Genomic DNA, 26723 nt, shown 5'->3' with positions numbered 1-26723 from the left:
CTCAGAAAAAGGTATACGAATTTTGTATTCGTTTAGTAAACCAGTTGAAGCAGTTTTTTAAATGATTTTTTTTCCTTAATACTCTTAGTTTCAGTTCCTATTTGTGTAGGTTTTTACTGATTTTCCTCATATTTTTCATTATCTGTTTTAGTAATAAGCAAATATATGCCTGTGCTTAATGAAAAATGGCTGAGACACTCATTAGTTTTCAAGTTAGATTGATTATTAAGTGTTAGATGTCTACTTCATCACATTTACGTCTCCTTCGTAACGAAGAGTTTGATCTCGTCCCCTAATAAATATTATCTCTTAAACAACAAAAATGCGAGTGTTAACTCTTTTTGTAACTCATTTTATGTCGTGTAATACTTGGTTTTTAGTGTGTAATACTACTTTTTTAATATAACTTTATGAAACAGAAAAATAATTGATTTTTGTTAAGTTTTAAAGGTGTAAATGTGACGAAAGGGACAAACTGTTGATTTTTATGGAATTGTTACCTGGTTAAATAACGATAAACTACCAATTGTCCAAGACTGATTTAAGCTGAGATTTTGTAATAATAAATGCAAATATCTATTGAAATTTCTTTTAATTTATCGAGTTTTAAACAACTGAATTTCGTGACGAAGGATACATTTTTTTCCATCTTAGTCTAGTAAAACGCAAAAAAATATAAGTTTTGATAAAAAACTGAGCTGCTGGTCTACATATACCGAATCTATGGTAATTTTCCTACATTTCAGTCGTATGAAATGTACTAAATAGCTTTCTTTATTTTTTTTTCATGGTTAAGACCTTAAAAGTAGAACGACCCACATAACAAAAAAAAATTTGGAAAAAGTGAAGATTTGTGGCAACACGAGTAAAAGGACCGTCACCTGGAGTAGAATTTTTAGATTTTTTTAATTGCCTATTATTTTGAAAATATGCCACATAGATTTTTTTTTCTATTTTTCTGATAACCAGCACAACTTGCCTCAACACCCAGTTCCGGCTTGACGTTACATTACGGGACACCCTGTATATGAGACAATAAATTGTGACGAGCAACCTTTAAAAACATAGCGCTCTTGTGATACTCCTTACTATTGAACAAACAGTGACCAGAATATTGTCTCAATGGGATGAACTGAAATTGCATTTCTCTTTGAACGAACATAATTGCTACGCAGCAGAGTTGCTTCATTCGATGTATAATGATGAGAGGAATCGCCTTTATATGAGCTTTTTAAAGAGCGTCTTGAACGATCCCTAAATCTTGTGATATTTCAGACCAAAACTAGTGAAAAAGTTTTCTGCAAGGTGGCAACACTGACTATGGCACTTGCGTGAAAATATACATATTATGACTTCATTGACAAACAAAAACACAACCGATTTTTTACTAGGGTAAAGCGATTGACATAATCATTAACCACATCAAGCGCCTCTGATAGTTAACTCGCACAATAGATCATGGTGATACTATCTATACCCTGTTCAAAGTAATAATTTAAACTAAACATATTTAGGAAATCTATATTAATTAACTATTGATTGCTATTTCGAGGTCATTTATTAATCGTCCACCCAAAAGTTGCTGATATCGTTGAATGGCGACTGAAGTTCAGCTACTTCTCCCGACTTGCCGTCTCCCGTCTGTCGTAAAAAAATATATGTTGAAGAAGTATTTTGCAAATAGCGCCGAAAAATTTTAGTATTAGTAACCTTAAGGCGGTTATCACACTGCGCCGCGCTCCGCCGCGGAGCGCGGGGCGACAGATTTAATCATTGTATGCAAGTACCTCAGTTTGTATAGAAAACACGCGCGGCACTTCACACTGACAACGCGTCCGCGCGCGTGATTTTGTATATGAAAATCACGCGCTCCGCGGCGGAACGCGGCGCAGTGTGATAACCGCCTAACAGTATATTTATTTACGCACCCCAGTAAAATATTTGCCCCAGACCGAAAAAATGGTGGACTACACGATTAAACGCAAGGTTTAAATAATAATAGTAAAACAAATTAATAACCAAACCAAAACTCATTAAAATTAAATCCTACTAATATTATAAATGCGAAAATTTGGATGTCTGGATGTTTGTTACTCTTTCACGCAAAAACTACTGAACGGATTTTGCTGAAACTTTACAGTCTTATTGTCTATAACCCAGAATAACATATAGGCTATAATTTATGACGATCTGTGACAAACAAAATTTCACGCGGGTGAAGCCGCGGGCAAAAGCTAGTAATTTATACAACGTGTCCCAAAATTCAAGGATAAGCCGGCGCCGCAGGATGGACATAGTCATGACTACTTTAGGAAAAATAAGAAAAAAAATCTATCTCAATAATTTTTTAAGTTACACAATAAATTAATTATGAAATTCGTCGAAAATTGACACCCCTTATGATATTTTACATTACCACGACCACAATTTTTCAAATATTTCTAGTCCAGTCAATGAATGCCTTAACGACGGTGTAGAGAGAAATCCGTGGAACACAATTTCTGACCTCGGGACTTTATTTAGCCTAGTTAGGTGGTGAACATAGCAAAAGTCCCCGCCCTTAGCCCTTGAGCCGGCGGGGAGAGGGGGGTTTTAAGGTACCACTTTTCGGTTTTTCGCTTAATCCTCGGAAACTATGCGTCCTAGTGACATGACTACTATGAACCAAAAAAAGCTTATTCAATTTGCTACAGGTGAGACCGTCAAGTTTTTCTATATCTTGTATAGTTTTTGCGGCATCTGCTCTAGGTCTGTAAAATTGGAAATTTTATTTTTGTCTTACATGTTCTTTTCAGGAGAAAATCGACTAAATCAACATTGAGCAAACACTATAGACATGCGGGAGCATGTTAAGCCTAGTTCCAGGGAGGGGACTGCACCGTGCGTATATTTAGACGAACCAATTAGAGCCACTTTTGACTCCTCATCATTCAAAAACTACTGTGCATTAACACTTCAAATTTGGCTCATGTGTTGAGACTTGTAAGATAAACATCAGCTTCAAATTTCATAAATACACCTCAAACGGTTATTTAGGTATTGACGTTCAAAAATCGACATTTAGAACACTAACATCTATCTATAACATGTGAAATGTTAAAATTTACTGGTTTTTTATTTGTTCCTTTGTATTTACATAACTACCTTTCTGGATGCCAAATTTGAACCTTCGATGTCATCTGGAAGTGGTTAGAATTTGGTCTATAGGTCAAACATGTAGATTTTTGGACGCCAATACCTAAAGAACCGTTTGAGGGATATTTGTGAAATTTGAAACTGATGTATATCTTGCAAGTCTCAACATATGAGCCAAATTTGAAGTGTTAATGCACAGTAGTTTTTGAGTGATGAGGAGTCAAAAGTGGCTCAAAGTGGTTCGTCTAAATATACGCACGGTGCAGTCCCCTCCCTGGAACTAGGCTTAACATGCTCCCGCATGTCTAGAATGATTGCTCAATGTTTATTTAGTCGATTTTCTCCTGATGGGAACATGTAAGACATAAATAAAATTTCCAATATTACAGACCTTCTAGAGCAGATGCCGTGAAAACTATACTATCTACTAATTTATTGAAAAACTTGACTATCTCACCTGTAGCAAATTGAATATGATTTTTTTGGTTCAAAGTAGTCATGTCACTAGGACGCATAGTTTCCGAGGATTAAGCGAAAAACCGAAAAGTGGCATCTTTAAACACCCCTCTCCCCGCTGGCTCAAGGGCTAAGGGTGGGGACTTTTACTATGTTTACCTCCTAACTAGTCTAAATAAAGTCCTGAAGTCAGAAATTGTGTTCTACAGTTTTCCATCTATAATGCTTTATTGACTGGACTATTCTGTTTGTATCGGCAACCTAAGTAGTGTTGCTGTCCATCCCAACTCTTAAAACCCCCAAAATCCTTGCAGTTTTTACACAAAAGTTAATCAAAACATGTTATTTCCTTAAAATTTTGAACGATTTTTACTTTCACTCCACTTTGACTCATCGTTTGGTAAAAAAAAGTATGAACACTACTGCGGCAAGTTTTTTATAAAGTTGACGCAACTATCCAAGATTCTAAAAGGGTATAATACTCTATGAAACCTAGTCGCAAAAAAGATATGCGTACCATTTTTACAAGCACTTCGCTTGTTAGTTAGAGTGGGATAAATCTTGCAGCTGAATTTAAAACCAGTTCTCCTCAACCAATTAAGCTGAAATTGGGTATACTTGTGTAAGTACGATGACAATGCAGTATTATGGTACCATTGAGCTGGATGGAGTCTGGAGGTGGCCATAGGAACTTCTAAACGAAACGGCGGAATTGCATCTAGTTTGGGTTCGTTGGACTTGTCTTCCCGAGCACTTGGGACATGAGATGAGATTGAGAAACAACTAAAAAGTTTAGAATAAAGTTGTAATAAAAAAAAACTTTTATAAAAACAAGCTTGACATCATCATCAGGACCCTGGACATCATCTAGCACTAAAGTGCTCGAAAAGACAAATCCAACGAACCCAAACTAGATGAAGATTCATCTGACATTTTCCAAAATAGTTTCATTGATTACAACGCAAAACGACCTGTTGCCTTATAATATATTAGTTTAGCTTACTTTGCAGCCTATTTTGTTTATTCTAAACGTTGTCCACGTTTCTCACGTATACCAGTGACTCAACCAAATAGTAGTCCAAATAGTAACTGTTCTCAAAACGACATAGATGAAATGATTGGTAATTGGTGGGCATTAGAAGACAATCTAGGATTTATACGACGAAAAGCAAGTCCAAGGATAATTCGCTTCAGACGTTTTAGTTTTTTAGACGATCCAGATAATTTTTATAGAGAACAGCTTATGCTGTATATTCCTTGGCGTAACGAAGAAATTGAATTAATTAATCCAGACATTAACGTAAAGAATAAATTTATAGACATGAAAGAAAAAATAAAACTTGAAAGCGAACAATTTCAATTTCATCCGAAAACTTAATTCTGACCAAAAAGACATATTGTTTCACGTCACTGACAAAATGTCTGATTCGTCTTCTCCTATTTATCTGTTTGTGAGCGGTGGAGCTGGAGTCGGTAAAAGTGTTTTAATAAGAGCCTTATTTCAAATATTAACACTTACTTTTAATAGAGAACCTGGTTCTAACCCAGATGATTTGAAAATCTTACTTACGGCCTTTACAGGAAAAGCTGCTTTTGGAATAGGTGGCCAAACTGTTCACAGTGCATTAGGTTTACCTATTTCACAAGCAGGAAGTATTTTACCTGAACTTTCACCGAGCGTTGCCAATACACTTGCAACAAAACTATCAAAATTACGTTTAATAATTATTGACGAAATTTCAATGCTTGGATCCAGAACTTTTCACCAAATAAACCGTCGGTTGCAGCAAATTTTTCACTCGTCAGTTTTATTTGCTGGAATATCTGTTATTGTTGTTGGTGACTTTAGACAATTACCACCAGTTGGTGACAACTGGGTGTTCCAATCTAGCTCACGAAATCCTCTTGCGCAAATTTCTGGGACACCTATTTGGGATCTATTTCTTCTTACAGAACTGAACCAAATAATGCGACAGAAAGACGATGTTGCCTTTGCTCTGGCTTTAAATAATTTAGCAAGTGGAACCATGACGAGTGACGATATCGAACTGTTTAGAAGTCGTTGTTTTAGTCTTTCTACTTTACCAGATGATGCTCGAGGCGCTGTCAATTTGTATGCTAGCAACCGTGAAGTAGACGACCATAACAGTAGAGTTCTGTCGACTATGGATAGTGAAGGTGCATTGTCATGAGCAATCGACTCTGTCTCAGGAGAACCAAATATCATTATGAAGGAGAAAGCCTTAGAAACTGTTTCTAAGTTGTCAACTCAACAAACATAATTATGGACTTCCTAAAAAAATCATATTGAAGGTAGGGGCAAAATACAATGTTGACAATTAATATACTAGATACTGCTGATGGTCTAACAAACGGATCTACTGGAGTATTAACAGCTATTGATTTTGCTATTAACAAAAAAACGGGTGAAAAACGAACGTTGCGGATTTGGTTGAACTTCGATGAAGCTATTATTGGCAAAATTAAGAGAAATAACGCTGTTAGTTCACTAAGTCGATATAAAAGTAGATTACATAGAAATTGGACTCCGTTAGAACCGGTCACATACACAATAAAAAGATACAAATCATCACACTTACAAGTTCGCAAAAGTCAATACCCATTAGTTCCAGCTGAAGCCATCACCATTTCACAAAAGTCAGGGTACAACATTAGAACGAGTTGTTGTCCATTTAAAACCTACTATTCAAAGGTCTATGATGTATGTCGCTTGTTCTCGTGCGACTACAGCGCAAGGTCTATTTATAGTGACTGAATCATTCAAAGCACCCCGCCCTCCAACTATGTAGTAAAGATGCTATTGTAAAAAAAGGCAAAGTTACGCGAGAAACCAATAGTACCAATTTTTAAATTTCTTAGGGAGCGCCATAATTTCACACAGATTATGTACCATAACGTACAGTCTTTGAAAAAACACATACCAGATATAGCCAGTGACTCGCAAATATTAGCATCAGACATTTATTTTACATCAGAAACTTGGAGTTGCAATGAGGATTCATTCTCTCTACCAAGTTTTGTAGAAATCGTTAGAACCAATGGACCTAAGCCAGCGGCGTCAAATCCTGGTTTCGGAATCTCAGCGTGGGTCAAACATGACTTACACATCACGTCTCCCAGAAGTTACTTCCAACAGTCCAGTACTTTTGGTCACGTTGAAGCAGTTTCATTTGAATATACCTAATAATCATAGATTATTTGCATTATACAAATCACCCAGATGTACAAAGAGAACTTTCATGGAGTTCATAAACTAAATTGTTTTTTGCAACAATATGTCAACATTACTTTTTGGTGACTTCAACGAAGATTTTTTAAAAGACAATTGTATACTGTCATTCATGCAGAACGCTGGATACAGGACGTTATTACCACCTTGTTTCTGACTAGTTTTCTTAGAGTATTATACCATTTTGGAATCTTGGCTAGTTCCGTCAACTTTATAAAAAACTTGCCGCAGTAGTATTCATACTGTTTTTTACAAAACGACGAGTCAAATTGGAGTGAAGTAAAAATCGTTCAAAATTTCAAGGAAATTACATATTTTGATTAACATTTGTGTAAAAACTGCAAGGCACTACTTAAGTTGCCGATACAAACAAAAAAACAGAAATATTTGAAAAATGGTGGTCGTGGTAATTTTAAATATCATAAGGGGTGTCAATTTTCAAAGAATTTCATAATTTATTGTGTAACTTAAAAAATAATTAAGATAGATTTTTTTGTTATTTTTTCTAAAGTAGTCATGACTATGTCCATCCTGCGGCGCCGGCTTATCCTTGAATTTTGGGACACGTTGTATATTTCATTAAAATTAGTTACAAATTCAGTTCATCCGGTTTTACTTGTATGTAATGTACTTACATTAGTTTTCGTTCTAGGTAACAAGCCATTTTTTCGGAAGGCGACAAGTGTAACTGGTTTCGGCCTTCTTTCAAAGGGTTCAAAATATCCCTGAAATGTAAACAATTTAAGTAAAACATAATTTGTCAATTAATTCACTTAATATAACTTGTTATTGTGTTTTTCCTCAGATTTAAAAAAATACAGAATAACGTTGATTTGTCGAGGAATCCGACTCTGTAGACTACGGTCCATATTTTCCGTACAACACTGATTTGAGCCATACCAATTTTTATTGTGTGGTCAACATAAAACATCAGGGTGCAGCAGACTCTGTAGTTGAAAAATCTGGTGTACGAACCAGAAATTCAGCTTTTGAGCAATATGTATAAGTAGACACTCTAACGCGAAGGCACATTCACCATACTATGAAGGCACATTTTGGGCTAATCTGGGTTCTAAGACAAAAGATTCTATAGGTATCTTGGCATTCAAAAGGACTAGTTTCTCAGATTACTGGAAGCCCTTTAACAAATAATATTGAGACTAATCCAATAGTCGGGCCATTATTAGAAATGATATCCTTTCAATTTCAAAAGAGAAATACACAATCCTTCAACCGTTTGTTTCGCGATTACGGCAGAACATTGGAATAGTGTCCATAATAATGAATTGTGAATGTTCTTCTAAATTTTCTAACGACAACTTGAGGACACCCGGAATTTAAAAATAGTTTTAGAGGAAGGAACGTAACAAGTCATTATCACACAACTCAAAAAGGATGATAGAGACGAGCCATTAAAGGAAACTACTCGTATGTTCCAAGAAAAACACACCTTCTAGTAGGATTAAATAAATTAATCAGAGGGTTTCATGTTCATATCACATCGGGGTCACCAGTGAGATTATGAGGCTACAACGAACTAAGGAGTTTACAACAATCTATTAAAGGACAAATATTTTATTCGTGAAAACCACCAATCATGTATGGATGTCGCAGTCGGATTGTATAATCCGCCGTTTTACATTACAGCTAGGCATTTTCTATTACGGCTCTGTTTTGTAATACGGCGGCTTACCGGAATGTATTCGGCGCCAAAGCCAAACGTTCTACAATACGGCTAGCCGTAATGTAAAACAGCTTGTCATTCATTACCCGCTGCTTTGAGTTTTTAGTTCGCATTTTCAATACCGTGAAGCTGCCTGACATTTTAACAACAACAATAGAGTCGGATACAGAAAGTGTATTGCTAAATTGCGGTGTTATTTGTGAGTTTAATAAAGAAAACGTGATAAACATGACTGTCGACAGTGACTTTAAAACCAATATTAATGTGCAATTAAAGAATTTCTATTCTTCTCAATGTGTTCTACATTGTAGAAAAACCGTGGACAAGGGACCGAGTTTTAGAGGTTATAACCCACATCAAAACAGCTTAAGTGGCTATGAATTCTGATGTTCAGCGGTATCCTACACAATGTAAAAATATGACATTATGACTGGCCACAGTCAACGGTAAAGATTATTTAGTATTAAAGAAAAATAACCCAGAAAAAAATACTAAAACTTTATGTACCTATTTGTTTTGAGTTACCTTTTGTTTTGAGATGGCTGTCCCTTGTGATTATTTAAATTATATTCAAAGCCTTAAGCCAAATATCAAATTATTTCTTAAAATGTTTAGAAAAGTTTATTTGTTTTAAGTTACTTTTTTTTAGATGGTGTCCCTTGTGATTTATAATAAGTAAAAAAAAATACTGTAGCTAAATATATTAATTAGTGTACAGTAACGAAGATAATAATTCTTACTTAATCACTAAGGAATATCGTGAGAAGAAATCTATCGGCTAAACGTTTAATTGCCGTTTTACAAAACAAAGCTGTAATGGAAAATGCTTAGCTGTAATGTAAAACGGCGGATTATACAATCCGACTGCGACATGGATATGTACACACGGCCACACTGTTAACTATCCATTTCCGTTTTTGTTCTCGCTCTAATCAAATGGTGATTCTTTGCGATAGAACGAGATGACATGACTGGCAATGGACAGTTAACACTGTTGCCGATGGTACACGTATAAATATATTTTAATGAGCCTAGTTAAACACGTTTATAGCAATAAAAGATATGTTATGTACTCGTACCTTACTAAAATAGGGATCAAATCCCAGTGTCAATGTTTTAGCCAATCTCGTCAAAGAATGAGCTGGTTTCATTACTACTCGCCTTGTCCCAGCGTCACCAGGTACGTGAGATTGCTGTAAAATATTAATAAATGTAAAAAAAAACAGTTTTTGACCACTAGAAAACGAAGCATGTACCAATAAGTGGAACAAATCTTTTTTACAAATTGTATGCTTTTATTTATTTTTTGAAGATTCTGTTTATGTTACGGTAAGTGTGATTAATTGAAGTTACTAATGAATTGGCTATCGTGATTCAAAAGTGCCTTTCCATTGCCACAAAAGAGAGCATGAACCTGAATGTACAAAATGACATGAAAGTATTGGGACTCCACAAATAAAAAATCCGGACCCGCGTAACGGGATAAGGCGAGGCAGAAGAAGAAGAAGACTAAAAAATCTATCATTATTACCAAAAGAATACCAAAAGTTGAAGTAAAAGTAAAAAAATAATCACATTCATGAGTTTAATGTTAGTACATACCGATAAAAGTAACAAAAGAAAATGCGGGCTCTTGTAGAGCCCCCACCATTATTGTTTTCATATCATATTTGCATTCTAGTTTGTTCCTTTTTCTTTCATATTTTCCAGGAAATAAATACAAGCCCATATAAAGCTATGTTTTGATGTAAACCGAAACTTGGCTTTAAAACTTTTTTGCTCGCTGATAACATTTCACATATTACAAGTGAAGAAGATTTAGACAAACTTCAAGACCCATAAGTCGCCGATATTGTTGCCGATATATCGGACTTCTCACACCACACTTCGGACGTGCACCTGGTTGGTACGCATTATGAACAAATTGACCTGAATCACAAAGCGACGTTAAGATTACTACCTCAAACTAGGAAGATTCTAAAGAAACTTCTGACGACGATGCCAATAGGAAAGAAATTAATAACGCGCCAGAACGCCAAAATATTCCCCTATTCCACCTGGCCATCCCGCCTGGGTGGGAGGAGTGGAAAAAAAATAACACTCTTCCCACCCAGGTGGGATAAGAGGAACATTTCAATTACCCCCGTTCCACCCATCCCACCTGGCTATCCCCATGTCAAGACCCCAGAATGTCAAACTCCCAGAATGTCAAATTTCCAAAATGCAGTTATCACATTTGCTAGGCATATCAGGTTGTTCTCGATACCAGTTTACGCAGTTATACGACATTAGTATCGCGTACCTACGTCCTACTGAAGGTTACAAAGTGTACATGTACTAGATGATATTTATGACTTGTTGGTTGTGTACAATTTTAGGGGACTTTCAATGAAAATATATCATTGCGCTTTTAAACAATTAAGGCTAGGTTGCACCATCTTCCTTTAACTTTGACAAACGTCAAAAATCTGTCAAACTCCATACAAAAAGCACCGGTTATCGTTATACTTACGGTCAAAATTAGGTGGTGCAACTCAGCCTAAGACTTTAAAAAAATAATGACGAGAAGGATCGTTGCTTTAGTAGCAGCATTGCCGTTGCTACCGAAAGAAAAAAATAATGTCGGCTGGGAATATATACAGTCAGAAATGATCAAAGAACTGTCCATGGAACCATATGAAAAATATTTTTCAAACTTCTAACTCAAAAATGACGCGTTGAACAGTGGTGTACGTTCGGTTACTCCGAAGCGTGGCATTTCTTAACGATAAAACTAGCAATAAGCTAACTTTGTTTCACTTATTAAAGCGTCTAATATTAAATTCCACATATCAAAGAAACCGCTATTTGGTAATTACAAACAATTTAAATAAAAAGAAGAGGGATAGTGCTTATGTAACTCGTGATTAGAGATGTGCCGCTGACAAAGTTCTCGTTCCCGGCAATATTCCCAGTGAGAATATTCTCGAGAACCGAGAACGCTCCCGGGAATATTCTCAGTGTTCTCGACAGAATACATTTAGTTTTAATTTTAATTTTGTTGTTTATATGTGATATTATTTGTAATGTTTTATTAACTGGGCGTTAAGACTAGTCGTTATAAACAAGGCATGAAACGTGTGAGTGAGATATTGCTGTCTTGCTCACTCTTTTCGTGGCGAACGCGTACCGCGGCTTTAGGACTCGGCTACGGTATTTGAACATCAGTGTGCCTCTGAGTTTTAAGGCCCCTGCCACCCTAGCGGATTGTAAGTGGATTCAAAGTGGATTTAAAGCGGAGTGGCGACGCGACGGAGAAGCCGCGTGAAAATATCTTAAAGCTTCCCAAAGGCTGCCCAGCCGAGCTGGATTCGATGATTGACCTTTTTTTTAGAAGTTGGACCTACCTAACTGGACTGTTTGTCCCAGGTATACATTATATTCAACAACTTCGAGTATAGTCTCCAACTTTTAGAGGAGTGTGTGCAAACACGGTCTTTAGACATGATTTTTAAATCTTGTCCATGTTCATTTTGTGACCCACTTGTTGAGAGACTATTGAGGCCATCGAGCATTGTGCCTAGATCTTCCACGATCTCAGCCATGACTACGATATCGTCTGCTGTCTGGGTGATGTACTCGCCGTTGAAGTTTATGCTGAATCCGCTCCAGCCCAGAAGCTTGAAAACATCTTCCAGGGCGGTGGTGATGACGTCTCCCTGTCTCACCCCTCGCTGCAACTGGATAGGTTTCGGGTCCTGATCTTAAAAGGGACTGTCACTGTAGCGTGTTTGTACAAGCCTTTCAACACTTTAATGTATCAATAGTCAATTTGGCACAGTTGAAGAGACTGAAGCACTGCCCATGTTTCAAACGAATCGAAGGCTTTCTCATAGTTCACAAACGCAAAGTGGCTGATTATACTCCTTGATCTTCCGTATAATCTGCCATTGCGTATATTATTATGGTATATGGTACTAAAGCCTTTTCGGAAACCGGCTTGTTCGGGGGGCTAAAAGTCGTCGAGCCTGCTAGCGTGACAATTCGTAATGACTATCGAAAACAGCTTGTAGACATGGCTCAGAAGCGAAATGGGTCTATAAATTCTTCAACAAGGTTTTGTCACCTTTTTTGAAGAGGAGTATCACCATTCTTCGAAGTTTCGAATCAATCTAGCTAGCACGTATTTTCTATAAAAATGTGTCAAATGATCCGTCAGACAGGCTATCCACAACTTATCCAGAAGTGGCGAAACAGGCCCTACTAAGCGATTGTGAAATATGCCCTTAATGTCAAATAATAATAGTTTAAGAGTAGGCGCACACCGTTGATTTTTCGTCGGCCGATAGTTTAGTCGGGCAGTTGATCAGTATGGGCATGTATGGGAGTAGAGATGGGTTATTATACTAGGTAAATTTGATACTAGGTGCACCTATTCCTAGTATTTATTAATACTTGATCCAAATACCTATTCCACCTAGTACGTAGTAATTTAGCATACGTCGCGTCAAGTATGACTTTAAAATACAATTTTCTTTGAAAAGATACAACCGTAGTATGAATAATGCAATTTGAAATTGAATAATATTGTTTTTGCTGGGCTGTTGATTGATTGATATCCTCCCTTCATACTTCAACAGGCTTAGTTGGCGTATTTAAAAAATATCAATTTCATAAAAATATAAATGGTTTGACTACGTTTGTGTGCGTTTGCTTCGTCACGCTCAAAGAAGAACGGTCACGCCCCATACAAAAAAAACCCAGACCCGACAGAAACGAGACATACCTCAGTTTTTTTGTCATGTCTTAATTAGTTAAATTATATATTTTTTATATTCGAAATCTATGTATAACACCAAAATATTACCCTTTGTTTTTGTTCAGGCGTTATACAAAAACTAATACAAAATGCCTATTTATCACCAAAATTGGTAAATGTATGTACCTAAATGTCTATTACAGCTGCTATGGAATGTATCTAGGTGACCTGGAGATACAGCCGGATTATACGGATGACCGTTCTTCTTTGTTTGGTCAGACAGAGACGGAGTGAATCTCTACGTTCGCACATGCTTAGCGAGAAATACTCGGTGCGCGTAATACATGACTACGGATTACGCAATAATCACCTCTATTACTTTGATGGTAGGGTCGGAAATCGTGTAATTTATAAAATACTAGGTGGATCAAGTATTTTAAAAATTGGAATAGGTGCCGCCTAGTACTGTAAAATACCTAGTGTGTGGATCTGTTCTAGTAAATACGTCTCATCTCTATATGGGAGTGCGCACACTACGCCGATTCGATTTGGCCGATTCTTCATACAATTTAAAATCGGGCACAACTATCGACCAACTAAAAATCAACGGTGTGCGATCTCGAAAAGACATCCAATGAACCCAAACTCGATGTGATTCCGCCGTTTCGTTTAGGAGTTCTTTTGGCCACCTTCCAGTCCCATCATCAGACCAGCTGGTACCACAAACCACAATATTGTATTGTCATTTTCTAATCTACATATTATAATTGCCAAGTTTCATGATGATACAAGACTTAGTGCGTGTAATTCAGATTCTAAGATTCCATTACATAGTTAGTTACATACACGACGACCTAATAAGAGCGACTTAAAAACGAAAAAATAGACAGTTATTATTTAATTACGTGTAAAAAGAAATTTCTGTCATCTTACATATCATTAAAACGACATTTCACGACGAAAAAAATAAAATATAATAAAGGTGCAGTTGCTAAGAATATTGCCGAGAAAGTTCCCGAGAATATTCTCGGGAACACTGAGAATATAGCCTTTCACTGCAAATAGAGTGTATTTTTTAGTATACACTTATCTGTTGCCTTAATTTAATACTATTTTGCTTAAGAAAGTTTGTTTATTTCCATTTGATAAACATGATTCTCAACCTTTCTCACTTAGGAGAACGCTCCCGGGAACGCTCCCGAGAATATTCTCAGTTGAGAGAGCGTTCTCGGGAACGGCACATCAATACTCGTGATATTATTATACAAAACGCACAGATGCAATTAATAACGGGTGAAATTAGTGTTCACCATTTTTTGGAAATGTGCCGTGTGGGGACGGCCGTAAAGAATACAATTCGATGTGTCGTAAGAGGCGACAAAATCCTGCAGCACGAGATGGGCAGCAGCGTCTGCGTGCGAAACTTATAAAAAACTGCACTCGCCAACCCGCCTGCCAAGCGTGGCGAGTATCGGCAATGATCCCCCAATGAGGAACACAACAGCGACCAGGCCCCCAGTCTCCGGTGGCCCCGCTGTTCCTGGCTACGGTAGCGGTCAGGGTAGCAGCGGGGCGGGGGGTGCTAAGAATCTCCGGAGGCGGACTGGCTACCCAAACCAACGACGACTGGCCCTGGTAACCCATAATATACGCACGTTGAGGACTGACGAAAGGATCACAGAGTTGGAAGACGAACTGAGTAGGTTGCGATGGAGTATAATGGGACTATCGGAAGCCCGACGAGAGGGCGAGGACACGATCACTCTAAAATCCGGTAACCTACTCTACTACCGGGAGGGCGAACAACTGTCCCAAGGTGGTGTCAGGTTTCTCGTCCACAAGTCCCTCATTAACAACATCATCACCATCGGAAGTGTGTCGAGCAGGGTTGCTTACCTGATACTCAGAGTATCCAAAAGATACTTGCTGAAGGTAATTCAGGTATACGCACCGACCTCTACACACCCAGATGAGGAAGTAGAGGCTATGTATGTATGAGGACATAAGTAGGGCCATACATACTACTAAAACCTACTTCAATCTTGTTATGGGGGACTTCAACGCGAAGCTGGGCATGCGAGGTGATGATGAGCTGAGAATGGGGCAATTTGGATGTGGGCAACGGAACCCTAGGGGGCAGAGGCTGGTCGAATTTCTGGATAAGGAAGACCTCTTCGCGATGAACTTCTTCTTCCAGAAGCCGCCTCATAGGAAGTGGACATGGATGAGTCCCGATGGTTCTACGAAAAATGAGATTGACTTCATCATGACCACAAAGCGACGAATATTTAGTGATGTCTCCGTGATCAACAGGGTGAAAACCGGTAGTGATCACCGAATGGTCAGAGGCATACTAAATATTAACGTCAAGCTAGAAAGGTCCCGTCTGATGAAGTCTACGCTCCGACCCTACAATTCCCATATTCACTGCCCCGAGAGCTTTCAGCTCGAGTTGTCAAATCGCTTTGCATGCCTGGAAAACTGCGAGTCAGTGGATGAGATCAATAACGGGTTCGTAGAAACTATCCAGGCGGCTGGGTTTTTAATTCTTTAGACCTCGTCGTAAAGACAAGCCGCAAAAGCTCACCGACCACACCCTCAACCTCATGGCAGAACGACGTGCAATGACGCTGCAGTCCTCCGTTGACGCTACGGCATATAGGCAGCTCAATGGACAGATAAGGAAGTCCTTGCGACATGATATTCGCAACTTTAATACTAACAGTATTAAAGAGGCGATAGAGCGGAACCAAGGCTCCAAAGTGTTTGCAAGAGACAACTCTATTGGGCAAAGCCAGCTGACGAAGCTAACGACGGCGGACGGTAGTGTAACGTCAACAAAAGCCGAGGTTCTGGGTGAGATCGAGAGGTTTTATGGACAGCTATATACCTCGGTCACCAAACCCGTTGATAGCTCAACTTCAGATCCAAGAGCTAAGCTAACTCGACACTATACCGAAGATATCCCGGACATCAGCCTATACGAGATTAGGATGGCTCTCAAACAGCTAAAGAACAACAAGGCACCGGGTGATGACGGAATAACATCGGAGCTTCTGAATGCGGGTGGAACACCGATACTGAAAGTCCTTCAGACTCTTTAACTCCGTCTTACTCCAGGGAACTACGCCAGAGGCATGGAACAGAAGCGTGGTGGTGCTCTTCTTCAAGAAAGGTGATAAGACCTTGCTGAAGAATTACAGACCCATCGCGCTTCTGAGTCATGTCTACAAACTGTTTTCGAGAGCAATCACGAACCGTCTCGCGCGTAGCTTCAATGACTTCCAGCCTCCCGAACAGGCCGGATTCCGAAAAGGTTATAGTACCATAGACCACATCCATACGCTGCGACAGGTTATACAGAAGACTGAGGAGTATAACTTGCCACTATACTTGGCGTTCGTGGACTATGAGAAGGCCTTCGATTCGATTGAGACTTGGGCAGTGTTACAATCTCTCCAGCGGTGCCGTATTGACTATCGGTATATCAAGGTGCTGAAGTGTTTGTACAAAAACGCCAACCATGTCGGTCCGAGTACGCTTTCAAACTCCTGGAATGGAAAGGATTCGGCATAAACATTAATGGCGAGTACATCTCTCACCTTCGGTTTGCCGACGATATTGTGGTCATGGCAGAATCGTTGAAAGAAACTTGGCACAATGCTCGAAGACCTTAATCGAGTTTCCCAACAGGTAGGCCTGAGGATGAACATGGACAAAACGAAGCTTATGTCGAATGTCCATGTTGCGCCCTACCCAGTTTCAGTTGGGAGCTCAATTCTCGAGATTGTCGACAAGTATGTCTACCTCTCAAATCTCTTTGAACATTTTGGGAATTTAACATTCTGGACTGAAAGGGTATATAGCCAGGTGGGATGGGTGGAACGGAGGTACGAAGTACTAATGTCGTATAACAGCGTAAACTGGTATCGAACAAAACCTAATATGTCTAGCAAATGTGATAACTTCATTTTGGAAATGCCAGGTGGGATAGGTGGAATAGGGGAAAATATTGATACCTACATTTTACGATGTTCTTGTTTGCTTTTAACAAAACCAAAGAATAATTGCTTGCTGTTAACATTTCTTTCACATATTACTAGTGAAGAAGATTTAGACAATCTTCAAGACCCATAAGATACCATTCATCATCATCATTATCATCATTTCAGCCATAGGACGACCACTGCTGAACATAGGCCTCCCCTAATGCTTTCCACGTTGATCGATTGGTAAGATACCATTATTGTTGTCGATGTATCTGACTTTTCGCACCACACATCGGACGTGCACCTGGTTGGACTTGGTACGCATTATGAACAAATTAAACCTGAATCACAAAGTGACTCTAAGATTATTACCTTAAACCAGGAAGATTCTAAAGAAACTTCTAACGACGATGCCAATAGGAAAGAAATTAATATTGCCTCGGAAAGCCAAAATATTGATACCTACATTTTACCATGTTCTTGTCTGCTTTTAGCAAAAACAAAGAATAAAATTTATTTTGCATGTAAGTTTCTTTTAGATAAGTACTTGTACTCGTAAATACTGTGCGTGGTATTAGAAATACAATTTAATGACTTTTGCCGATATAAAACTAATAACAACTGCAAAAAGTAATAATGAATATAATTTTATATTCACATGTTTAGTAAATAATGCGGTTACTTATAATAAGTTGTGATTACATAATTGAAAATTATTAATCATATTCAGTAATCACAATCACCGTAAAATATAAACGGATCTACTAATCGGTCTTTTATTTTCAAAGCATTTTTATGATGAAGAGATATAAAATAATACCAAAAAAATTATTATTATTGAGAAGGTACGTAAGTATCTTTCCATCGAAGATATGACGTAACTTATGATAGAACATACATACGAATTTTATCTAAACAAAGTAAAACAAATCTACATAGGGCTAGATTTTGAAAATGTTGGTATACCCAAATATATTTTTAATTCTAAATCTTATTTTAATTACTTTCTTACTCCCAAAATTTATTAACTCGCACCATATGCGGTATTATACAGAGCTCAGATCCTATCGTTATAATCTTTCAAAAACAGCCTGGAACCCACTTTAGGGTCCCGGGTTTTGCCTGTGTCAGGGATGACAGGGACTACGGAGGTAGCTCCCTTCTTATCAAAAAATTATATTTTTACTCATCACTTCCTATCCCTCCTCACAGCCCATAAACAAAACAATACAAAGACACTTGCCTACAATTTACGTATAATCTTTAAATATATTTAAAACTTACATGTGCTTCCGGTTGATAAACCCACAGCGAATTTAAAATTGGATTGGACCCAACAGAGTCTAATTTAGAAACGTCTTTTGCCGATCCTGCTGGAGGTTGAACATCTTTAGAACTGGCCGGGTCCTTAGTCGCTATAGAAAAAAAGTATTTATGAGTTTCTTTGTCGTTAATTTACAAAGTTTTGTTATGAATTGATGAATGCTTAACAATATGGAATAACTCACTCTCACTTGAAATTACTTTGATTATCAAACTTGAAACTATTATTGCCATTATACAATGCATTTTTAAGTTTGTCTCAGTCAGAGCGCGGTTGAACACCAAATGACACTATAGCAGCCTTCACATAAGTCTTTAAGTATGAAGGAAACAACGGTTTTATTCCGAGAAAAAAAAATGTTTACCTTTGCACGGCGACACGATAATTTCTTCCAAAGAAAAGTGCTGGTTTTCATTCAGTATTATTCGCAGAACTAAACAAACCTCGAGGATCATTTCTACAAAAGTGACTAGCGATGCAACGCTGGTTCTTTCACGGACTGCCAGAAATTCTATGATTAACGGCATAAATTGTTTTGTTGAAATAAATAATCGATTGTACTACTAAGATTTTCATAACATAATGATGTAACTAACGTGGCTTTAAAGGTAAACGTAATATGTCATCGTCATTCAACGTATGTTACGAGTGTGCGAGTGATGTCACCAAAATTTACGATAATTACTAACTTCCAGATATTGGGCAAACGCAAACTAATAACAGAACGAGAATCAGTTGGACCTTCAGTATACGGGTAATTTTACAATAGTTAATGTAAATTACATTATGCACGTTTACTAGCAGAATTTATATTATCAATATAAACGGACCGACATTAATGAACATCAGGAGACTAGAACTAAGTGCTATGCACATATACGTGAAAATGCATCATAGTGAAAATTCTGGTAAAAATCCACACAGCTATTCAGGGCTAAACCAGCAAATTCACCAAAACAATGAAAGCACGATTTTAAAAGACAAAATAATGAACATATAATGAACAAATGAACATATAATTTTCTGGGTATAGAAGAAGAAATCCTTGATCATAATAAAATACCGGAAGCCCTTCAAAATCCTCCGAGATCACACAAAATACAGCAGGGATCGCACAAACGTGTTTTAACAAATATTATGTCAATGGATCACTTGAAACGCAGGAAACTGTGATAGTAAAAAGAAATCGACCATTATTTCCACCAGCGTTATGTGGACAGTTTCCGATCACACACTTTGTTCCAAGAACACAATATACATTGGAATCTTGGCATGAACGCTGGAGCTAGTACACATTTTTTCATAGAAAAAATGGAATGTACTGAAGGATTTTTGTCATTTCTAATAATAACAAAATACAGCGAGTCTTGGATAAAGTGCACATATTAATGGATGAATTGAGCAAAGCTTGTATGGGTGTCTGAGACTAATTAAAATATACCTACATTTTACATACATATTTAGAAATAAACACGGGTATTTCCATTACTCACTGGATGTTATCTCACCACAATTTGTTTAAATGTATTGAGCAATAAAAGAACATAAAAAAATACTTTAGTACATAATATATTTTATTTATTATTATTATATTCACATTCAAATATAGAACAAACACAACATCATAATAATACGAATGTGTGTCCCAGGTGGGGATCGAACAACACAATACAACTTGGAACCGTGGCCAGGCTCACTAACCACTGTTCAAACGAGCCAGTCATCTAAACTTATATTATAAAGAGGAAAACTTTGTATAAAAAAAAATAACCATTTCTTTATGGATGGTACTTTTCGATCCTGTCCAGCACTATTCCAGCAGATTTATTCTATACACGGGTACAACAAACTTACAAAACAAATAATTCCTTTATTCTTCTCTTTTCTTCATAATAAAAAAGAGAGGACATATGAAATCTTGCTAGAACTAATAAAAAGTCGATTTCGTAACTGGAAGCCAAAGAAAATCACGCTTGACTATGAAAAGAGTGCTATGAAAGCAATTTAAAAAGTGTTTCCAAAAACCATAATAAAAGGTTGCTTTTACCATTATTGTAAGTCTTTTCAAAAAAGCTAAGTCATTAGGATTGAAATCAAGTGTACAAAGACGACACGTGGCAAGGTGCGCAGGTTTGGCAAGATTGCCACTGAAGAAAATTTTATCCGGGTACAAATATACAGGGTGTTTGGCGGAAGCTTAGACAAACTTCGAGGGTGTATAGGTAAGGTCATTTTAAGAATACAAGTTCGTCCATTTTGACCATAATTGATGTTTTTCTTTTTTCTGAAATTTTTCCGAAATTTGACCTAAAAACTGATACATAAAATTTTCCCGTGTGTTTTCAACGATTTTTTTTATTTCATATTAATAACGAATATGTCTTTAGTACAATAAAAGTAATTTCAGCTTCTAATAATGATTGGATAACTAGTTATGAGCCGCCAAAGTTAAAAGTAAAAAAATCGACATAAAACTCAACTTTGAATTGAATTAAAAAAATAAATAAAGGTATTTTTGGATTGCCAGTAATCTTAAAAATATCTCTAGCTTTTTCTCTTTCCAATGGTATATCATATGTAGTAATTTGGTGTGGGAATTCGTCAAAAAACAAAGTTTAGGGATGAAAATGGAATAATCCATTCGTTTCAGTCAAATGACGTCCACTGCTGGACAAAGGCCTCCCCCAAGGTTTTCCACAATGAACGGTCCTGCGCTGCCCGCATCCAGGCTCTTCCCGCGACCTTTACCAGATCGTCGGTCCACCTAGTAGGAGGCCTGCCCACGCTACGTCTTCCAGCCCGTGGTCGCCACTCGAGAACTTTCCTGCCCCAACGGTAATCGTCTCTACGAGCTATGTGCCCCGCCCACTGCCACTTGATTTTAGGAATAATCCATATAAAAAAAAATCTGCAAAGTTTCTTCCAACATCGTTCTCTTTTCGATTAGACTCCTTAATAAGTATTTTTTATTATGTTCCTTTAAATTTATAAAAAATATTTGACTGTCATTGGAGTTAAACATTTAACCGATTTATCATGATTTATTTCTTTGTTTCTGTTTGCGACAGACATTGTTTGCGTATGGCCTAGCCGATGGAAACACACGTGCAGCTCAAAGTACGTTTTCAAATACCTTCCGACGATTACGAGAGACGGCAAATTTAACTTATCGAGAACCAAGACTCAGTACGAGACAAGTGCCTGTTACTGTTGATGAACAAATTCTCTAAGCATTTGATAACGAACGATCCTACCATTAGTGTGAGAAATGTGGCTGGAGAACTAGGCCTTTCCATGTGGAAGGTGTGGGCAGTAGTCAACGCTGATGGAAGACATCCATTCAAATTCCATTCCACTACACTCCGGTTCATGGTAAAGACAAATCCCTTATTGACATGTTAATCAATGTATGGAGTTATGTAAAAATGCATTAGGAAATTAAAAACACCTGTATTTAAAGCAAGTGTATTTTGTAAGTAGGCGCGCGCGAACATCTGCCAGATGAGAGGGTAAGTGCATACTGCGTTTCAAATGGTCCTTTTTTCTTGGTTTCAGATCTTGTAGAAGGCGATAATGACCGACGTCTGCAGTTCTGTCGCTTCTTTCTACGTAGTGATGTGGAAGATGCCAATTAAAAAAAAAAACATTTTGTGGACGGATGAATCCAAATTTACTCGTGAGGGCATATTCAATCAGCATAATCTACATTACTGGGCACCAAAGGATGAAAACCCCCAAGTAACCAGGGCAAGGTCTTACCAAATAAGGTTTTCCGTAAATGTTTGGGCAGGGGTTTTTGGAAGACATTTGATTGGACCACCTCAACGGGGATAATTGCTTAGATTTTCTAATAAATGATCTCCCAGACCTCTTAAGCAACGTGCAGCTTGAAGATGACCAACACATCATTTTTCAGAATGATGGTTGTCCGACACACTATCGCCACACAGTGAGGGAATATTTAGATCATGTATTCCCCAACGCTTGGATTGGCAGACTTGGTCCAATTTCATGGCCAGCACGATCCCCAGACTTAACGCCTCTCGACTTTTTTGTGTGGGGACGTGCCAAAGAATTGGTCTATGAAGTACCGACAGAAAGTCGAGAGGATCAATTCTGCCTTTGCGAAAATGAGAGGAGAAATGAGGTTAAATACAACAACGCGTGAGATTTGACGCAGATGCTGTGCCTGCATTCGCAATAGAGGAGCTGTGTTTAAACAAAACTTATAGGCCTCAATCTTATAGGGGAGACTGGGTACGGTTGAAACAAAGGACGGTTTAAACAGAGCAAATATCTCGTAAACGGGGTCCTAGGGGAAAAAGAAGCGGACAACAGGTCCGAACACGAATTTAGTGCCTAAAACTTCCTAAGGCGTTGACGTTGTGTGCAAAACGCCATATTGTTTTTTACTGCCCAAAAGTAAGTTTTTTTCTTCAGACATTAACGCTTATACTACCTGTTCTTTTTATGTGAATGTATCGAGTGTGCGTTTGCGATTATAATGAAGCTTGTAGAATAAGGGCCAGTAACTATTTTTAATGTGTTATCATTAGTGTCGAAACTATAAAGTATATTTTACAAAAAGTGGGGTTGGGGACGGTTGAAACATTTTTTGTGGGTACGGTTGAAACAGAAAATTTATTAATGTTAATTTTTTGTAGATACCTAGAGTTTGGGTAAGGAAGATTTCCAGAGAGGAAATTGACTTAGTAAAGCATTAGAGGTGGTAAAAGCTTGAGATTCACTGCGGAAAGCGGCGGAAAAGTATGGTTTGAAAAAAAAATAAAAGATTTTCGTTAATTTTATTCAGAATTTTAATATTATTTTATTATTAATGTTTATTAGGTTTGGAAATATCATTTAGTTAATCATATTTCTGTTATTTTTTTAAATGTTTACTACTAATCAAAGGCTAATTAATGTTTTAGAAATATTAAATACTTAGACTGATTAATGTCGTCATGTGGTACTATAATTTTAATATTCGTATTATTAATGATAAATAAAACACGTTTTATTAGTACTTATTGTATTATTTGTATGTATTTCAACAGATCCCAATCGCTGTTTCAACCGTCCCCATGCCAGGGGCGGTTGAAACAGCGATTGGGGACGGTTGAAACAAAATTTCTTTTTTTTTAAATTGCGTATATTTCTATAAATAGTAACCCGGGAACTATAATGATACAGCCATAATCATAGCTAAAACTTCAAATTTCAATTTCACGTATCGTAATCGTCACTTGGTTATTAAACAACAAAATTATAGACAATAAAAGCAAAATTTCAACCGTACCCAGTCTCCCCTACCTTCTTTGTGAACACTACCCTTTACAGCAAAAAAAAAGAAATGTTTGTGTTTGTCCCTTACTTTAATTTTTTTATACTAAAATGTATGCCAGTCACACAATACTAGAAGTGTTTTCTTTTATTTAATGATAAAACCTTATCTTTTTATTTATTTTAACGCAGATGGGTTTTTGTTTTTTTAATAACACTAGTTTACAAAAAAAAAGTTTTTCTTTTACCCAAAGATAATTCATATTAGATGTGTTTTCTACCAGCCCCCTTATTACAAAAATATATGTCTCATATTTTTATCACGTCAAGTTTTTGAGATATCGATATTAACCTAAGTAAGCTGTCTTGTTAGCCGTGTCGGAGTTTCTACTTTATTTTAATTGCGTTTAAGTATTATTTTAACATTTTCACTTGTTTTAAAATGTCACCAAGGCAATGTAAATTAAGGCCAAATAACTTTTGCTAAGTTTGTGGTCAAATTATATTGTCAAAAAAGAAGAGATCAATCACTAAGGCCGTAAAACGGGCCTATTTCTATCACTTTCAAATCTCGGTAACAAACCTGATAAAAAATGGGTTTCTGGTTTGGTGTGCGAAAATTTGAGAAGTATATTATTTCACTAGGCTGCAGGAAAAAGAAAACATATACGATTCGGCACTCCAATGTTATGGAGAGAACCAACAAATCACACTAATGACTGTTACTTCTGCCTCACTGAAACTACAGGTTTTAACAAAAAACCAAGAACATACAATGTCCTGATGTTGCATCAGTCACAAAACCTTTGCTACAATCTCAAGGAGTTCTTTATTCGTCATTTCCCAGCAATTCCAGTAAGGGAAAGATGCTTGGTATTAATTTAAAGCAGTAGTGAAAATTTTCTTGGGAAACTATAAATTTATCTGAGAATCATGCAGAAATTTATTCCAAATTATTGAGGAATTACCAAAGAATGGGTGTGAATAAGTCGTTAAAAATTCATTTCTTACATTCTCACCTGGATTTTTTTCCTGAGAACCTGGGAAGCGTGAGTGTTGAACATGGCGAAAGTTTTCACCAGGATTTGAAGATTTTTGAGGAAAGATACCAAGGTTTTTGGTATAAAAATATGTTAGCGGATTGCTGTTGGTCTATAATAAGGGAAACTGATACTAATCAGTATAAAAGAAGGAGTAACACGACTCATTTTTTATTGTTTTTAGAGATAAATGTATAAAAATGATAAAAATGAATATAGTCAATATTTACAAAATTTGACGTCCTAAATTTTTTCTAAGTTCAGTTTTTAAGTAAGGGTTAATAACTCTACCGATACATATCAGTTTCATCTCTGGGTAAAAAACCTTGTAAACTAGTGTAATAATTTTATTTTAATCTTTTTAGTTAAGTACCATACAATAAATTTTTTATACTAAAATGTATGCCAGTCACACAATATTAGAAGTGTTTTCTTTTTATTTAATAACACAATCTTAAAATAAACTTCTAAATTTCATTCTTATTTGAATTTTTTTATGGAAAACACTGGTTTTAAGCTTTACTTGCTATAATATTATCAAGAAATAAGTAAAAACCATGAATATGATTGTACCAAATGTATGGAAGCTGGAAACATTTAATTTTGTTTATTTCTAAATATGTATGTAGGTATATTAGTCTCAGACACCCATACAAGCTTTGCTCAATTTATCCAGGTTATGAAAGTTGGCTACAACAAAGTGAATAAAATATTTATTAATTAATAACCAGTTATGAACAGAGAAAACATAAACCGTTTTCGTAGCTGGTTATGAAACATGGTTACAAAAACGACAAGTAAATTCAATTTTCATAACTGGTTATCAAGCAAGAAAAAAAATCCATGTTCGTAGCTGGTTATCAAATTTCAGTTACGAACGTGGACTAAAGGATGGACAGTGTTTTTGGACTCTAAAGGAATCTTATTTACATGAAAAAAAAGGTGACTCTATAAACGCAACCACTTTGTATAATTTAAAGAAAGCAATTAAAGAAAAAAAGACGGGGTAAACTAACCGCCAGTGTGTTGCTTCTTCATGACAACACTCCAGTTCACAAATCGCGTGTTTCGAAAGCTGCTGTGTGAGATTGTGGTTTTGAAGAACTCAATCATCATATAGTCCTGACCTAGCCCCTAGTGACTATTATTTATTCCCCAATTTTAAAAAAGACCTTCGTGGGAAACAATTTTCCAACGATGAAGAGGTCAAAGCGGCTATAAATGGTCATTTTTCCGATAAGGAGGAAATTTATTCCCTAATTACGCCCCTCGTAGTAGAGGACAGGCCAACGTTGCACTCTCCAGAGTTAAAACACTAAACGGAGTACACCTTATTAATATAGACCCTAGTCAAATTAAGCCACAAGAAAACGTAAATAGTTCTATAGGAGAATATAAAACGGCCTGAGATCGTTATATCGCCCGGCATAAACAGGAAGCGTATTAAAAAGGTAGAAGATACTGAATGGGCAATGCGCACTATTATCTCTAACATTCAAGAGAATGTAGCATAAAAAAGAAAACCATGCAGCGGAAACGTTAAATCATTATCTCAATACCTGTCTAGTTTTCTTCACAAAAAGTAATGATATCCCACCAAAAACATAAATTTAAAAAAGGGGAGCCAAGTTCAATACAATTTTTCCCATAAACTAATTACTTACTAACTAGACAACTCCTGCACGACACGTAGGCTAAAAAAAAAAGAAATAGAGTACCTGTGTGAAAGTCACATTATATTGGTAATGATAATAATTAATTAATAACCCAATAGTTAGTCCAAGTCGCGTAAGTCATCGACCACAATGTCGCTTGAGGTACAGG

The 26723-nt window shown here is 36.9% G+C and overlaps 1 protein-coding gene across 5 annotated transcripts in view; it reads right to left on the bottom strand.

Moving 5' to 3' along the window:
- Positions 1 to 1507: 1507 nt before the first annotated feature.
- LOC135086819 (uncharacterized) overlaps positions 1508 to 26723 on the bottom strand; it is a 31370-nt gene continuing 6154 nt past the window's right edge. For 2 of the 5 annotated variants that reach the window (XM_063981613.1, XM_063981615.1), the window contains exons 2-5: positions 18537 to 18667; positions 9605 to 9718; positions 7477 to 7566; positions 1508 to 1641 (exon numbers count right to left, since the gene is read on the bottom strand). In XM_063981613.1, the coding sequence (XP_063837683.1) occupies positions 1561 to 1641; positions 7477 to 7566; positions 9605 to 9718; positions 18537 to 18667 (416 nt within the window). In that variant the 3' untranslated portion in view covers positions 1508 to 1560. Of the gene's footprint in view, positions 1642 to 7476; positions 7567 to 9604; positions 9719 to 18536; positions 18668 to 18760; positions 18848 to 18940; positions 19167 to 26723 lie in introns of those variants that run through there. The other 3 variants (XM_063981611.1, XM_063981612.1, XM_063981614.1) reach the window with 3 other exon arrangements.

Source organism: Ostrinia nubilalis, chromosome Z (genome assembly GCF_963855985.1).
Source record: "Ostrinia nubilalis chromosome Z, ilOstNubi1.1, whole genome shotgun sequence".
NCBI lineage: Eukaryota > Metazoa > Arthropoda > Insecta > Lepidoptera > Crambidae > Ostrinia > Ostrinia nubilalis.
The sequence above is the reverse complement of the archived record's forward strand: the minus strand, read 5'-3'. Positions and strand labels throughout refer to the sequence as shown.